Source organism: Myxocyprinus asiaticus, chromosome 6 (genome assembly GCF_019703515.2).
Source record: "Myxocyprinus asiaticus isolate MX2 ecotype Aquarium Trade chromosome 6, UBuf_Myxa_2, whole genome shotgun sequence".
NCBI lineage: Eukaryota > Metazoa > Chordata > Actinopteri > Cypriniformes > Catostomidae > Myxocyprinus > Myxocyprinus asiaticus.
In genome coordinates, this window is record NC_059349.1 from 51,863,515 (window position 1) to 51,880,936 (window position 17,422).

Here is a 17,422-nt window from a genome sequence, read left to right on the forward strand (position 1 = left end):
TTAAGTACAAAAAATTATGCGATTAATCACGATTAAAAACTGTAATTGACTAACATTACTAATTTTATTAAGCAATATTACATAGGCAAGAGTGCTATTGTATGTTAAATATTAGCACTATTGGAACACCACTTGGCCAATCAGATTGGAGGCATGGAACTAACTTGTGTAATAAAGCCCCTACTGCCAGAACTATTAAAAGACAATTCATTAAACGACAAGAGTGCAGTAAAATAGTTTCCGACAGGGTTTAGGACTGTAAACTCATTTATAAACTGTATGCTGTTTTTCTTATTGTTTAGGTATATATAAACTTTAATTCTGCAGGTCAGAATATCCTGCAGTAAGCTGGCAGAAGAAAAGAGAAGAAAAAAAAAATCCTAAAGTCAAAATAGTCTATACAAAACTGCATTGGGGGCCCAGAGACAGCCAAAGCAGTGGTGTCTGTAGGATCTTCTAACAAAATATTAAAATATTTAAAGAGTTCATTAATCAAGTGCAGTTGGATATGAATGTTAAAAGATTATCTGTTCATTTTGAAGCATAATGACAGCATACTGTATAGTTTTTACATTCAAATTATTTGTATATTTCGTTACATTCAGATACCCAAGTATGGGGGCATAGAAGCCCATGTGACTGAGGAATGATCCTGTATGGGGGTTCAGGGGTATCCCCTGTTTATTATAAATAGGCTTGTAACATGCTGATTAATAAAGCTAAATTTAGAAGGGAAAAACGTTATGGTCTAAAGGTGCTCTGGAACCACGATGACTCATGCGGCGCATCATGTCTACTCACATGCGGGAAAAGAGGCAACGCGTGCTGAGTGGGACAGGGCATAAATGAAGCGTGTTCGGTGCTAGAGAAAACTATTCAAGAATACAGAGCAAAAAGATCAGATCTGGTGTACACAGCACTGTTTTGTCGCGCTGCTCACTAGACACGATGAGAGGACGCAGTCGTCGTCATGATGTCTTGCGGATTGATGTCCGGATGGAATCAATCTGGGGTCCGGACCCTAATTTTTAGCAAGCCAGCTAATGTTAGCAACTTCATACAGTCTGATAAAGTTGAACTGCTTGCGTTTTTAGTGACACGCACCTGAACGTCTAGATGTAGAACACAGGCTAAATATTGAAAATTACTCAAAAGCTTATCATCGATATTGTCGATTTAGTTTTTTTATCCCGATAAATATCGAGATAGTTTTATCGCCCAGCCCTATTCTGTATGTACTTACCCACGTGCTCATCTGTGATCTGGACTGTTGGGAGACTCTTGATCTTCTCTTTGTCTGCTGGAGGGGGACCCGTATTTTCAAACTGATTTAATAACTACAGAAAGACACAACGGAGAGAAAATAGTATGTAATAATGCTGCGCATGCATTAGGGACATTTTGATGGTGTTTGCAATGCATCAAAGCGCTCTGTAGTGTTTCATACTCTTTGCATTGGTGAAATAAAGCAATGTCACTCAATGTTTGGCCTCAAGATTTTAATAATACTAATACGTTTATTTTATATAGCGCCTTTCTTGAACCCAAGGTCGCTTTACATAAGAGCAAATACATGAAAAACAGCAAATGGACAGATAACACATACACTCAACAAAACAAAAAAAACAAAAGACAAACTCCCTAACAAGCAGCCGAGAGATATAAGGCAGAGATAACAGTATAATAATCAAAACACAAGAACAACACAGGAACGCCCGTGAGAAGCAGCAGCCAAACGTGCACAGCATACTCCGACGTGACACAGCGTATCTACTTTATTATTGATAGAAATAATCAGCACCAAGAAACTGTTCAATATACTAAAACTTATATCCACACTAATATATTAACTATTCCCAGCTGCTATGTTTAGATCCCAACCACAGAGCTTTTCGGCATTGATGCGTGTCTGCTATAAAGCATCATAACCTTGAGACAGACAGAGTGTGTGGTATATTACCTGTGTTATGATGGCGTCTAATCCATTAGCACCCCATGCATAGTCCATTGGGTTTGAGTGCAGCACTCCCCTACAAGATGGAGTTTATAGAGCAGCAGTATAAAGTCAATCATCATAGACAGAGAAATGATGTAAAGAGAGGAAAATAAATTGCAGAATAACTCACCATGGCCCTATTCCCATGCTTGGCATAGCTGTTGGAGCGATGATTCCATTAACTAACTGCTGAATTATTCTGTGCAAACAAAACCATTATTTTTAATCAGCCACACATTTTTGAGCTGTAAAATAAAATGACAAAATATCATTTTTTTTAATCAGTCTACAATAATGAACAAGCTTTTGATTACTAAATACAATAGACAGTCAAAGGGTGCCCACATCTTTGATATTTTCCACAAGTTTGGTGACTTTTCCCACAAGCTTTCCACTCGATTACTGGATGAGGATTTTTTTCTAGTCTATGAAATATTTCAGAGCTGAGTATAACTAGATAGGATTACAGTTAGGTCCTAAAGTCTGATATTCTGGGATTCAATGGGCTCTATTTTCGTGAGTGCACAAAATGTGTGCATCGTCTTATCTAATTTTCATGAGAGCGCTAATTGTAAATGCAATTTTCATGCCAACGCAAAGCGCAAATGGCCATGGGTGGGAGTGTTTGCGCTACTGTGGGTGCAGGCGCACAAAATGAGGGTGTATTGTATGTAAATGAAGTGTCAATTTGCTATTTTCCTGAGAAATAGGTCATTGCGCTAAGACATCTCAATACCACCTCTTATCTCAGTGCAAAGTCCAAATTCAGTTCCTACATTTGCAGTTTGGAGATTCCACCAGCAGATGGTAATAAAGTTCATGCCCAAATTCTGAAAGTACAGAACATCGAATTATGTCTGTGACAATCACTGTTGAAGCCGTTTGTTGAAACCAAAAATTATGAGATGTGTGTTAAACTTTCTAGAGTTCATAGTTTATTTTTTCAATTATTATTATTTTTATAGTTAAAAGTATTATTATTCTTGTATATTTACTATTGAATTTATTATTTAATTTTGACTAGTAGTTTTCCTACTTTGTCGTAGAGTGATTTTTAAGAGACTGAAAAAGGGGCCGGTGGAAGTGGGGTTCTCTCAACTTCATTGCTTAAAAATCATGTTTGATAGCTAAATACCTGGTGAACAACTACATTACCCATAATCCCGATAAATATCGAGATAGTTTAGTATGTGGGGTTTAGTATGCTTTTTTTGACCACTTTATTTTTATTATATTTTCATTTCGTCTGAAGTGAAAGTCTGAATTTAGAAATATTTTTGGATTCATTTTTTCGCATTTCAATGAATAAATTACATTTTTCAAAATCAAAATCGACCCGTAGAAGTGAAGTGTGCGCGATACAATCACTGTTAATACTAGCCATGATTTGTGTCAGTAGATGAAAATGATTAATAATAATTACTTCATTTAATGGAGAATACATCCAAATTCAGAAGAGCATCACATTTTCCATGAGTATAAAAAAAAGGAGCGTGTCACTGTCATAGAAATATGCCTGACATTCATCAAGAAATGCAATTTCCAATTTTTCTAATTTATTGCATACAGTCTATTTACACTACCAATGTCTTAAGAATGTGCCATCTTTGTTTAAATCGTTGGTGCTTCAGAGAATGGACTATATAATGGGACGCAGTCACTGGAATAAATGGAGAAGAACCTCCAAATTAAATTGCACTTGGTCACGCCTTTTTACCCACTTGTGCCTAGACTTAGCGCATGCTTGCATGAAAATACCAAAACTTCATGGCCATACCTATTGCCCTGCACTTAACGCTTGCACTCTTAAAACAGGGCCCAATATCTAATCAGGTTATTCCATGTCAAATCAACCACATTTCAGAAACTTCCCAAGCTGAAATTTTAGATTTTGTTAATACTACTTTGGAAGAAAGATAAACATAAATAATGATGAAAGCCAAAATATTAAATGTCATGGATCAATATTTAGGTGAGTAATCAATTAGTTTGTAGAGGGGGGTCAAAATGACAATTTACACCTTTGATTTTGAAGGAAACTACACATACAATAATGACACTGTCTATAAGGTTATTTTTTTTACCTTATACACAGTGTCATTATTTTATTTTTACACAGAGATTGGTATGTCTAGTACTAAATGTTAGACATTTTCAATGGCTGAAAACCAAATGTGGGTCACATGGTATGAAGCTAGTTTTTCTTGTCTAACAAAACAAAGGTCTAAAATACAAATAATGTTGAAACTAGAAATGCACTTTTATTCATTCATTTAAAAACAACGTCTAAATCTCGATTTCCGAGAGTTCAAAAATACACTATTATTAAAGAAACAGTTCACCCAAAAATGAAAATTCTCTTATCATTTACTCACTCTCATGCCATCCCAGATGTGTATGACTTTCTTTCTTCTGCTGAACACAAAGATTTGTAGAATAATATCTCCACTCTGTAGGTCCATACAATGCAAGTGAATGATGGCCAGAACTTTGAAGGTCCAAAAAGCACATTAGGAGGCTGCATACACTCGTTCCTCTCATGAACACGCATTGGAGAGCATCTGTAAGTGAACATTTACAGTGAAAAAGGACTTAAATATTAATCTGTTTCTCACCCAAAGTGATCACTTTAGAAGAAATTAATTTAACAACTGGAGTTGTATGGATGACTTTTGTGCTGCATTTATGCGCTTTCTGGAGCTTCAAAGTTCTGGCCACCATTCACTTGCATTGTATGGACCCACAGAGCTGAGATATTCTTCTAAAAATCTTCACTTGTGTCCTGCAGTAGAAAGTCATACACATCTAGGATGGCATGATGGTGAGTAAATGATGAGAATTTTATTTTTGAGTGAACTATCCATTTAAATATAAGCAACACATGTAGCTCTTTAGTTAGTGCAATACCTACATTTGCTGTTTAATTTTTCTAAATATTTAAAAACAAAAATAAATACAAAAATATTAAATGAAATGGATTAAACTATTTTTAAATCAATATAACCAAATAAGAAAATTTAGCAAATTTGTAACAATTTGTAACATTGACCATGTTAACTCCTTTGTACAGACGGTCAGATTTCCTTGCTTTCACTGAATCACATTTGATGCTCTTTTCTCAAACCATGCTGGATAACCATCAGTTTTCACAAACTTGTGAAGTCCATGTCAGCTCGAGTGCATGCTTGACATTAAAGAAGGGGACATAAATAATTTATGATAAACTTTTATTCTGATAATATATATTTGTAATAGAAAAGTTATTATTAAATTAGAAAATACAAAGCAGCAGAAGATTTACTACTGTTCTCAGACTTTTGGACCCCACAACACATCCATGACTTTACCAGGCCTGCATACCAGGTTTTCACAGACTGTGGGACTCATTTGAATGCACTGAGAATATCCATTTGCAAAAACAAAATGCAAAACAGACTGAATGATTTCTCCAGTACAAACTAGTTCTGTGATGTCACAGTGCCATCTGCTGTATTCTTACCCTTCTAAGGTTGGCACGCCCTCATGCCGCACACCTTGTCTTCGGGGAATGTGGCGTCCTCGCGGCTGTCTTGCACCGTACCGTTGCCTCGAGGCCATCTCCCGTTCTCTGCGGTTCTCTGCGTCACGGTTATCCTCCGAAGGCAAACCCGCCCTGAAGTCAAAGCCCTCGTCGAAAATCCCAAGAGCGAACTGCCCGTAACCATGCGGGAACGTAAACAAGTGCTGGTCCACATTCTGCCGGAGGAGAGCAGGTAATGCTTTAATGAGCTTTTAACAGGCAATGGGCTTCATGCATGGAAAGTTCTTAAAGGGATAGTTCAGCCAAAAATGAAAACTCTGTTGTCATTCCCTCATGTTGTTCAAAACCTATTTGACTTTATTTTTTCTATGATACATAAATGGAGATGTTAGGCAAAATGACAACCTCAGTCACCATTCGCTTTTATTGTATGGAAAAACATGCAATGAATGTGAATGGTGACTGTAGAAATAAAAAGTCATATTGGTTTGGAACAGCATGAGAGTGAGTGAATGATAACACAAATTTTAAATGGTGAACTGTCCCTTTAATGTACATTCTGTGGTTTTCTAAGCAATACTGGTGTCTTGGGAGGGTATTATACACTATTTTTTAGACAGAAAAAAATTTGCACTTTTCATAAAATCCTCCATAAAAGAGTTTTAAGACATGAACCAAACCAACCAGGTCCGAGGTGATTCAAAACATTACAAACTTTGTTTTGAGGCAAAAAAGTATTTGAAAATAGGACAAAAAGACAAAAGGTACAAGACTGTGTACTTACTGTCTTTCACAAAGTAACGAACTACAATCCCATGAAGCATTGCGAATGATGTAATTGAATAAAAAACAATGGGAATATAAAACTACTGATTTCAGGTTGCTGATTATAAGTATAGAAAAAATATATTTTACATATTCCGATATGTGCAAATACTGTATACAAGTAGTTTAAAGATGAAGAGGACCGACTCGATTGCATCATGGGAGCAGAGAACCATGGCTAAAAAAGCGATCCTGGGATCCTTTCATGGGCTTTTTTAGCCACGGTTCTCTGATTGGTGGATCTTGCTTTAGGATTATGTGTAATGTTATGGGTTCACCAGGTATTTAGCTATCAAACATGATTTTTAAGCAATGAAGTTGAGAACGCAGATGATGGCTTCAACTGAAGCATATACAATCAACCATGTGATAGATAATCAGCCAATCGTGTGGCAGCAGTGCAGTGCATAAAATCATGCAGATACGGGTCAGGAGCTTCAGTTAATGTTCACATCAACCATCAGAATGGGGAAAAATGTCATCTCATTGATTTAGAACGTGGCATGATTATTGGTGCCAGACGGGCTGGTTTGAGTATTTCTGTAACTGCTGATCTCCTGCGATTTTCACACACAACAGTCTCTAGAATTTACTCTGAATGGTGCCAAAAACAAAAAACATCCAGTGAGCGGCAGTTCTTTGGACGGAAACGCCTTGTTGATTAGAGAGGTCAACAGAGAATGACCAGACTGGTCTGAACTGACAAAATCTACGGTAACTGTAAGTCGCTTTGCATTAAAGTGTCTGCTGAATGCATGAATGTAAATAAATAAATAATTACACAATAATTCTAAATGGGTACTTCCTCAACATTGCATTTTGAATCTGTAGATTCGGAAATGTATGAAACAAGGAAAGGCTATATCAAAAATGGTCCGTAAAAACATTTGTTCCAAAATAGTTTTAAAAATGTGATTAAAAGTAATATATTACCGATAAAATTACCTGGTTAAGGATGCTTGCAAAAAATTTAGGAATTTAACAAATTAGCATCTTATTTGCATATTAATGCATGCTTTTACAACTTAAGATATAAATAATATAATAATGACAGGAATAACTTGGCATAGTTTCATAGGAATGTCTGTTTTTTATTATTTACACGCATCATCTGTGTATCCAATTCAATTTAAATGTACTATTAAGAACCTAGTACCATCTTATGCTATATAATTTTTTTAGGATATTAAAAATGTTTTAATCAGTCTCTATTCATATTCCTTAAAAAACTGGACTGTTCTTGAAAAATCCATGTGTACCCTTATTCAGGTATGCTGATTGTCTGCCCCAAACAAAACATTTTAAAAGTAGACCCAACAAAGCTGCCCGATCTTCAACACAACAATGATGGTGCTTTTAAAGATATCAGAGATCACTCACCTCAAATGGGGGACGGTTCTGATCATTAGAGGCTGTAGATATGGAGCCATTCTCTGCTCTGAAGAAATAAGACCATAGCAACTGCTTACAAAACTGGACTATCAGAATTTTTGCAAAAGTCAGGTGTACCCTTGTTTAGGCATGCCAATTAACAATTAAAAGTATAATTCACCAAAAATGAGAATTCTCTCATCATTGCATTGATATAATACTTGTGGGTGAGAAACAGATCAATATTTAAATCCTTTTTGGTTTTTTTCCTATAAATCTCCACTTTCACTTTCACTTTCACATTCTTCTTTTGTTTTTGGCGATTCACATTCTTCATGCATATCGCCGCCTACTGGGCAGGAAGGAGAATTTATATTAAAAAAGGACTTGATCGGTTTCTCACCCACACCTATCATAGCACTTCTGAAGACATGGATTTAACCACTGGAGTCTTATGGATTACTTTTATGCTGCCTTTATGTGCTTTTTGGAGCTTCAAATTTTTGATCATCATTCACTTGCATTGTATGGACCTACAGAGCTGAGATGTTCTTCTAAAATTCTTTGTTTGTGTTCTGCAGAAGAAAGAAAGTCATGCACATATGGGACTGGATGAAGGTGAGTAAATAATGAGAGAATTTTCATTTTGGGGGAACTATCCCTTTAAAGAATTTAGTTATCCAGATCCAGATTAGAAGGTCAATACTTTACCTTCCCTCTTCAGTTAACTCCTCAATAAATCCAGACTCACACCGCGGACAGATGTAATCCTGCAACAAAAATCACAATAACAATTTAATGCCAGATACCCAGATATATGAAAGTTTACTGCAAGGGGTCCATCAAGTATTTTCAGGACACACTGTATATTTTTTAAATAACAGCAAACTGTCCTTTCAAGACAGCAACATAGACTTCAGTTTTAAAGCTGTAATTAACCTAAAACTTCTTGCACTAAAAGCCTCATATGGAGAGTTGATTATAGAGAATTGTTTCTTACCAGTACTATAATTTGTTAAAGCAATACGCCATGAAAGGCCGTGTGTTAAAGCCGATTTATACTTCTGCGTCGAATGGCTTTTACTCGATATATACTGTATTTGGTATGTGAATGAAACATATACAACATACAGAATATTTTTTGTATTCTACTCAAGAACTTTCCGATCTGCATGATGTTTTGACCGTATGTTTAACAAAATGGTGTGCAGTAAAAGAATGACATTTCATAAGTTATGAAAACGGAATACTTCTAATTCATAAAAAGCACCTGTTAAGAGTTGGTTATATTTCCTATATGTATTGTAAATTTCAGTGTATAAGCTTTAAAACAATACCCATTTTGTTAGTTATTTCTTAGTTTGACCTCTTCAACTCTGTGGACCCTCCGGCAAGTCCAAAAGGGGGCGCTATGTCACGAAAAAAGTTTACGCTTAAAATGTTCAAGTCTCCGAATACATAAGTCAGGCATATGTCATATCGTTTGAAAACGTAGAATCTGAACTTTCCACAGATAACCATCACTTCTGCATTTATGTTACACAAAATAACAAAATAAGGCCTGAAAACATTTGCCTAGCAAATCAGCGCCACCTAGAGGTCATGTGGTAGAAATATTAATATGAATATAAAAGTCTTTCAAATAGCACTTAAATAGACAAATAAAAGCTCTCATTCACAGGAATGTGCCTGTACAGTTTATTTTGTTGCCCTGATATCACAGTTTGATAAATTTTCAAAGAATCACAAAATGAAATATGATTTCTGTAAGACATCACACACAAACGTCTCTTTTATGCACCGATCACTAGTGCTGTAATCCCCAAATAGATAAAAACTTAATATCTGCTTTAACCTTAGGGCATTTTCTAAAATGTTTGCCATTTCTCACTTGTATGTAAGCTTGCTTGTGTGAATAATCTAATGTTCTATCTTAAAAGGTCTCAGCTTTATAATGACATCTAGTTTGAGCTTCTAGTCCACTCAGAGGCCGAGATATTCGATGAAACAACAGGAATGGTGCATGAACTGAAAATTAGACTGAATGTCCATGGACGAGCACATCTGTGAGAGCTGAGGTGCATTTGAGCGCCACCTACATTTCCGATTGCCATTTTGTGATGGAACGTGATGAGGAAAAAATATTTTTTTCTAGTACTTGCTGGGATCTAGTGGAATAAGAGTTTTTGTTGTTTTTGAGTAAACAGAACTAGAATTACATGCTTACAAAGTTCTATTCATCATAAGATTGTAAACATATACAATATTATTTATGAATAATTGGAGTCATTTTTTTTTTTATTTGGAGGGGGGTTCTGAAAAAATTAGACCAATTTTTGACAATTAGTCCACAGTATGTGTAAGTGGTAAGCACTTACATTTGAGTGTGAAAAATGCCCCAGAGTTGAAGAGGTTAAGACGAGTTGGTTATTTTGCCTATATGTACTGTAAATTCCAGCATATAAGCTTTAAAACCCATTTTGTGTTGGTCAAGTGAGTAGTTATTTCTTAATATGATGGTGATTTTTTTTTTTTATCTGCATGGCAGGCAAAATGTAACTTATAAATGTAACTTAATACAACATATTTTGTTCTTAACTTGTTTTTAATGCTACAATAATATAATAAATACTTTTGACTCCAAAAATGACACTGTTTTTGTTTATGAAATGTCTAACCTAATTATTTCAGAAATGAAGACATTTTCTCTCAATACTTTATTTATCATTTTGTGTGTGTACTCACAGAATGATGCAAACACACCAACGCAGAACTATAAATACAAACCACCATGTTGGCAACTAAGTGGAGCCTACGTCGTAGGTTTGGCGCAGAAGTATAAATCGGCCTTAAGCGATTTGACCACAGTTAAGGAGAGTTGTCTGGTCCTCACACACAGCTATCGTATGACATCAGAAAATTTGGAATACAGTGCACAAATCTGTTTCCTGCTTTTGTTGGTACATTTTTTTGTTTTTTTGGAGCTTGACAGCTTATAAAAAAGATCTTCCAAATTTCTCCTTTTGTGTTCATGGGTAAAGAAACATGTACACACATTTCATCACAGTGACGTCTGCAGCGTGAATCATGAGCTCCATTTGACCCACAGCACTGTGAATGATGTTCTTTCACATTTGGGCTTTTTCTAGAGTTTCTGCACAATACAAGCAGGATAATAACAGGACTGAACGATGACGAAACATCAAAAGAGCTTTGTCAAGCACATATTCTCTTCTCTGCTCCCCTCTGAACATTGTGAAACATTACACATGAAAGAACACATGGAGATCCTTTTGAAAAGGTCATTGGGTTCATGTTGCCTGAGAGCTGTAGAAGTGGCATGTAGAACAAATAAAATGGATCCATAGTTTAAGATTAATTCCTGATGTGTTCTGGGTCATTCGTCAGTCACTGATAGTAAAGCCAACAGTGGATAAAGGCAGTTTTGCCAATACAATAACTATGGTGGTGGAAAATGCCAATAACCGATTAATAGGACAATAGTTTTTAAAGTCACCTTATAGAATGATTTGGTTCATAATATGGGACTTTTAATTATTAACAAGCCCGAAATACACCGGGTACGTTTATTTTGAAATGACAGAGACAGAGCTCTGTTAAAATGCTCTATATTTAAGTATAACTAAATTATGCTTTTATATCCTATATATTCTCCAGATGATGGGGTGTTGTGTGTATATATATATATATATATATATATATATATATAGATACATATAAACAAAATTTGAAAACAGCAATTCAGGAACAATTCTAAGCTTGTTTTGGTGGTGTAGCCTACATAAAGAACGGCATGCAGCTGCCCCAGCATTTTAATCTAAATGAATAATCGCAATTGCAATATCAAGTGAAATAATTGTCAATTATGATTTTAGTCAATGATACATGGAGGAATAAAAAAATTAAAAAAACTGGATAATATCGGCATAGATTTTTTGAAGATAACGATAGTTCCAAAAAGCAACTATCGGCACCGATTAATCGGTCTACTAGAGGTCGACCGATAGTGGATTTTGCCGATACCGATAACCAAGGTGGTGGAAAGACCGATAACCAAGGTGGTGGAAAGGGCGATAACCGATTAATTGGCCTATAGTTTATTTTAAAATTGATTTATAGAACATTTCCTTACTATGACGGGCACAGACACTGAGGCTACAAGAGTCCAAAATGAATAAAATCCCAAAAGCAGTTTTGTGTGCAACCAAATTCCAAATAATAACCAGCAAAATTAAGATTTGGTGCATAACATGGTACTTTTAACTATAAACAAGCCTGAAATACAACGGGTAATTGGCTTCGTTACAATGCTCTGTTTGTTTTGGGGTTTTTTTGTTTTCTCCCCTTTTCTCCCCAATTTGGAATGCCCAATTCCCAATGCGCTCTAAGTCCTCATGGTGGTGTAGTGACTCACCTTAATCCGGGTGGCGGAGGACAAATCTCAGTTGCCTCCACTTCTGAGACCGTCAATCCGCGCAACTTATCATGTGGCTCGTTGTGCATGACACCGCAGAGACTCACAGCATGTGGAGGCTCATGCGACTCTCCGCGATCCACGCACAACTTACCACGTGCCCCATTGAGAGCGAGAACCACTAATCGCGACCACAAGGAGGTTACCCCATGTGACTCTACCCTCCCTTGCAACCGGGCCAATTTGGTTGCTTAGGAGACCTGGCTGGAGTCACTCAGCACGTCCTGGATTCGAACTCGCGATTCCAGGGGTGGTAGTCAGTGTCAATACTCGCTGAGATACCCAGGCCCCCACAATGTTCTATTTGCTAGTAATTACCAAATTAAGCTTTTTATAGCCTATATATTCACCAGTAGAGGTCGACCGATATATCGGTTTTGCTGATTAATCGGCACCAATAACAGATTTCTGGAACAATCAGTTATCGGCAAAAATCAACGCCGATAGTTTTTCCCCATTGGGTCCGGTGCTGGGGCGTCTGGGAAGGGTCCGCTGTCATTATAGGATGCTAACATTAAAGCTAACCTCAAATGGTTAGAACTATGCAACAAAAATACACGCAAGTCCTACCCAAATGTTTAAATGTCACGATTGTTACCATATATTTGCATTAGTTTATATCCAGCTGGTCACATTTATGCATTCGTTAGCCAGCTAAGTTGCATATTTAAAGCTAGTGACGTGAGAGAGCTAATTAATATCTTCACGCAGCTGAGAGAAACATATAAACAAATCAGAAATGCATCGGATTTCAATAAAAAAGAAATATCCTAAATGTAATATGATGACTTCTCTAAAAAAGGCTAGACACAGTGCAACAAATACAGTTTAACATAAAGCATTTGTCTCAATAAGTTTTTAAAGTTCTTTATAATTAGACACATCATCTAAAAAACAGCACCCCTGCATGAGACGCTGAATAAACAGTGAAACAATGACGTTTGTCTAGCGTGTGTTTACATAGAAAAACAAATGGATGGTTGCAAAAGTGTTCGTGTGAACAGCCCCTTACAGTCGGTGGAGGTCTTTGGTCGTTGCATCTTGCTCTCATATTAGCATTTCTCATATTAAGCAATGAGTTGTTTAAATGCTTTGTCAGGAAAGATGTTCAACTTGGAAATGTGTGTCTCGAGATCCTAGCGTTCGGTTCCAGTCTTTTACGTTCCATCTGTTTGAACAGCCCCTGGACTGTGCTCATAGTCTGAGCCGCTTCACCACAGAGTGCAGCTGAATACCACTGCTCTCTGTGAATATTGCTACTCTACATACAACTGTACTGAATAAAAAGCAATGTGGTATTTCGTTGTTACTATGAAGCTTGAGTCTGGTGTAGTAGGAATCAGTGCAAGTGTAACACCATGTGAACTGTCTATTGAAGCGTTTTCCCCCTCATTTTACTTTTGACTTAACATTTGAGAATTTGGACCGACTGAAACTTTGTATTTATTTATTTTATGCACATTAGTTGAAAATGAAATGCTCTTTATTAACAGCCAGGATAGGAATGTTCTATGCAATAATATAACGGTGCTGAATGGTTTATGTATTTATTGCGCCCTCTCGTGGACTAAGGAAACAACGTCAATTTAAAAATCAGCTAAAATTCGAATATTAGTTCATATTTATTAATATTTATTTCATTTTAAAAAGTACAGTACATTTTCATGGTTCAGTCACTATTGTTTATTTTTGTAATAAAGTTCAGCACTATTTTACTTTGAGTGTTATTTTTTCATTCAGTATCAGTTTTAAAAACTATCAGTTGATTAATCGGTTTTCAGCAGGTACTGCCCAACTTACTTATCGGTATTAGAAAAATCCACTATCGGTCAACCTCTATTCACCAAATAAAGAGTTTTGTATATACAGTACATTCAATATATGTATGTATATATACAATAAATGTATATACAGCTCTGGAAAAAATCAAGAGACCACTGCAAAATTATCAGTTTCTCTTGATTTACTATTTATAGGTCTGTGTTTGAGTAAAATGAACATTTTTGTTTTATTCTATAAAGTACTGACAATATTTCTCCCAAATCCCAAATAAAAATATTGTCATTTAGAGCATTTACTTGCAGATAATGACAACTGGTCAAAAAAAATAAAAAAAAAAAAAAAAAAATGCAGTGTTTTCAGACCTCGAATAATGCAAAGAAAACAAGTTCATATTCATTTTTAAACAACACAATACTAATGTTTTAACTTAGGAAGAGTTCAGAAATCAATATTTGCTGGAATAACCCTGATTTTCAATCACAGCTTTCATGCGTCTTGGCATGCTCTCTAACAGTCTTTCACATTGATGTTGGGTGATTTTATGCCACTCCTGGTGCAAAAATTCAAGCAGCTCGTCTTTGTTTGATGGCTTGTGGCCATCCATCTTCCTCCTGATCACATTCCAGAGCTTTTCAATGGGGTTCAGGTCTGGAGATTGGGCTGGTTATGATAGGGTCTTGATCCAGTGGTCCTCCATCCACACCTTGACTGACCTGGCTGTGTGGCATGGAGCATTGACCAGCTGGAAAAACCAATCCTCAGTTGGGGAACATTGTCAGAGCAGTAATCTCTTCCAGTAATCTTGCACGTGACTTGATTCATGCATCCTTCACAAAGACGAATCTGCCTGATTACAGCCTTGCTGAAGCACCCCCAGATCATCACCGATGACAGTCATGACACGGTCCAAATCACTGAGATCAAATTTTTTCCCCACCCTGATGGTTGATGTGAAAATTAACTGAAGCGCTTGACCCGTATCTGCATGATTTTATGCACTGCACTGCTGCCACATGATTGACTGATTACATAATCGCATGGTTGATTGTTGGTGCCAGATGGGTTGGTTTGAGTATTTCTGTAACTGCTGATCTCCTGGGATTTTCACACACAACAGTCTCTAGAATTTACTCTGAATGGTGACAAAAACAAAAAACATCCAGTGAGTGGCAGTTCTGTGGATGGAAACGCCTTGTTGATGAGAGAGGTCAACAGAGAATGGCCAGACTGGTTTGAACTAACACTATACCACTCTGTATAATTGTGGCGAGAAGAATATCATCTCAGAATGCTATTCTGAGATGCGGGTTGGCGCTGTTTTGGCGAGGGGGCCTACACAATATTAGACAGGTGGTTTTAATGTTGTGGCTGATCGTGTGTGTGTGTGTGTGTGTGTGTGTGTGTGTATATATATATATATACACACATACATAAAATTGGTTTGTTGGTTTATAAAAAAAATAAATAAATATTGGCGACCACTTTCTGGAGATTTTTGCTGATAACCGATAGTTCCAAAAAGCAACTATCGGCACCGATATATTGGTCTACCTCTAGTTTAAACTCTTTCTGTGTATAATTTATTCAAAATGTAAAAACATTTTTTTAAAGTAGCCTACATAAAGAACGGCATGCAGTTGCCCCACGAATAATCGCAATGACAATATCAAGTGAAATTATCATTTAAGTTAATTATCATTTACGTCGGAAGAATACACAAACAAAAAACTATCGGCTACTATAGGCATAGATATTTGCTGATAAGAGATACTTCCAAAAAGCAACTATCGGCACCGATTAATCTGTAAAACCAATATATCAGTCTACCTCTAGTTTCAACCTACTACAGTTTAACAGACTAGATATAAACTCTAACAGACAGATATTAGACAACTGAACAGCAGGAGAAACACAAGCCATCAATCATCTCAGTGTGACAATATTAATATTAAGTAATTTTAACAAGCATATTTCATACAGACCACCAGAAACACCTCACAAACACACGAGACAAGCCATCAACATCTGATCAGATAATAATCACAGAAAGTCAACACAACCTCTCGATATATACTCATTATTACTCATTAGTCACAATTAGTTAAAAAAAAAAAAAAAACCTAACCAGCTGACATCCTAACCAGCAGCCTTCTTATATTGCCATCAAGGCAAGGCAGGTTACACAACCAGCTTGGCTCTGAAAAGCCTTTAAATATACACTCAGAGTCCGTGTGTTTAATCCCACACGCCTCAAATGAACAGATATTTAATTAAATGCTCATTTTAATCATGACTGTTGCTATTGGCAACCATTAGCACCGTTAGCACTGGATAAACGCTTGATAAAAGAGCTCGGTCAGTCCGTTAAACTCGCAAATACCGATTCACAGCCTTCGAACGAATGTAATGAAGCCTGCGTTGTCTCACCGGGAGGCGCGGGCTGATCTCTTCCGAGCAGCGGTGACAGAAGAACCGGCAGGGCCGCACAGGAGCTTCCGCCATCTTCACTGCGGGAGCGACTGACAGCGAGAACAAGGCGAAGTACGGCAGCCCGGGCGGGACAATCAATGTAATGGACTGAGCGCGTACGGAACGCGTTTGGAACACGACTTTACACACCAAAACCCTATTGTCGTGTTAAACAAAATCAATTTACCTCAGATGCTAAATTTAATTACTAAGACTTGTTTTCAGAGAAAGTATCTTGAATACAAGTTCATTTATTTGTTTTTCCAAATGTAAACAAATAATAATACTATTCTTTTCTTTCTTTATTATGATTATTATTTTTTTAATGGGAGCCAGATGTAAAGTGTAATGGAATTAACCTTTAGATTTACATGTAAGATTTACAAATTATTTCATATTTGTGGATAAACATTCCTTAAGTTATTGTAAATACACTTTACAACAAGAGCTCTGTAATTAAGTCATTAGAAATGGTCTCTCAGAGATGGTTACAACCGACACCAAGTTGTATTATGCAAACAACAACAACAAAAATAAATAAAAAATCCATTACCCTATTTTAAATACACCTTAAGGGATAGTTCACCCCAAAATGAAAATTCTCTCATCATTTACTCACCCTCATGTCATCCCAGATGTGTATGAATTTCTTTCTTCTGCTGAACACAAATCAGCTCTGCAGGTCCATATCATGCTAGTGAATGGGGTCTAGAACTTTGAAGCACCAGAAACGTAGCATAAAAGTAATCCATAAGACTTCAATAGCTTCTGAAGAGATCCAATCGGTTTTGGGTGTGAACAGACGAAAAAATAATTATTTTTTCACTATAAAACTTACCAACGGTCTTTTTGACAATCATGATTTCAAGCTTGATTACATTTCCTAGAGCCATCTATCCTTCTGCTCATGCCACAAGCACTAGGAAGTGTAATCGAGCTTGAAATCATGATCGTACCTACAGAC

At 36.5% G+C, this 17,422-nt stretch overlaps 1 protein-coding gene and 1 long non-coding RNA gene across 2 annotated transcripts in view; one reads left to right on the forward strand and one right to left on the reverse strand.

Moving 5' to 3' along the window:
* The window catches only part of LOC127442524 (E3 ubiquitin-protein ligase RNF126-like), a 28,219-nt gene extending 11,688 nt beyond the window's left edge, over positions 1 to 16,531 (reverse strand). Inside the window, exons 1-7 of the mRNA XM_051700628.1 lie at positions 16,417 to 16,531; positions 8,424 to 8,482; positions 7,722 to 7,779; positions 5,496 to 5,731; positions 2,127 to 2,195; positions 1,961 to 2,030; positions 1,244 to 1,337 (exon numbers count right to left, since the gene is read on the reverse strand). Coding sequence (XP_051556588.1) covers positions 1,244 to 1,337; positions 1,961 to 2,030; positions 2,127 to 2,195; positions 5,496 to 5,731; positions 7,722 to 7,779; positions 8,424 to 8,482; positions 16,417 to 16,491 — 661 coding nt within the window. The 5' untranslated portion in view covers positions 16,492 to 16,531. The remainder of the gene's footprint in view (positions 1 to 1,243; positions 1,338 to 1,960; positions 2,031 to 2,126; positions 2,196 to 5,495; positions 5,732 to 7,721; positions 7,780 to 8,423; positions 8,483 to 16,416) is intronic.
* On the forward strand, positions 5,659 to 9,812 carry LOC127442537 (uncharacterized). The gene is made up of 3 exons (XR_007897493.1): positions 5,659 to 5,748; positions 8,294 to 8,330; positions 9,653 to 9,812. It is a non-coding gene; the product is annotated as an uncharacterized LOC127442537 (long non-coding RNA).
* Positions 16,532 to 17,422: the final 891 nt, after the last annotated feature.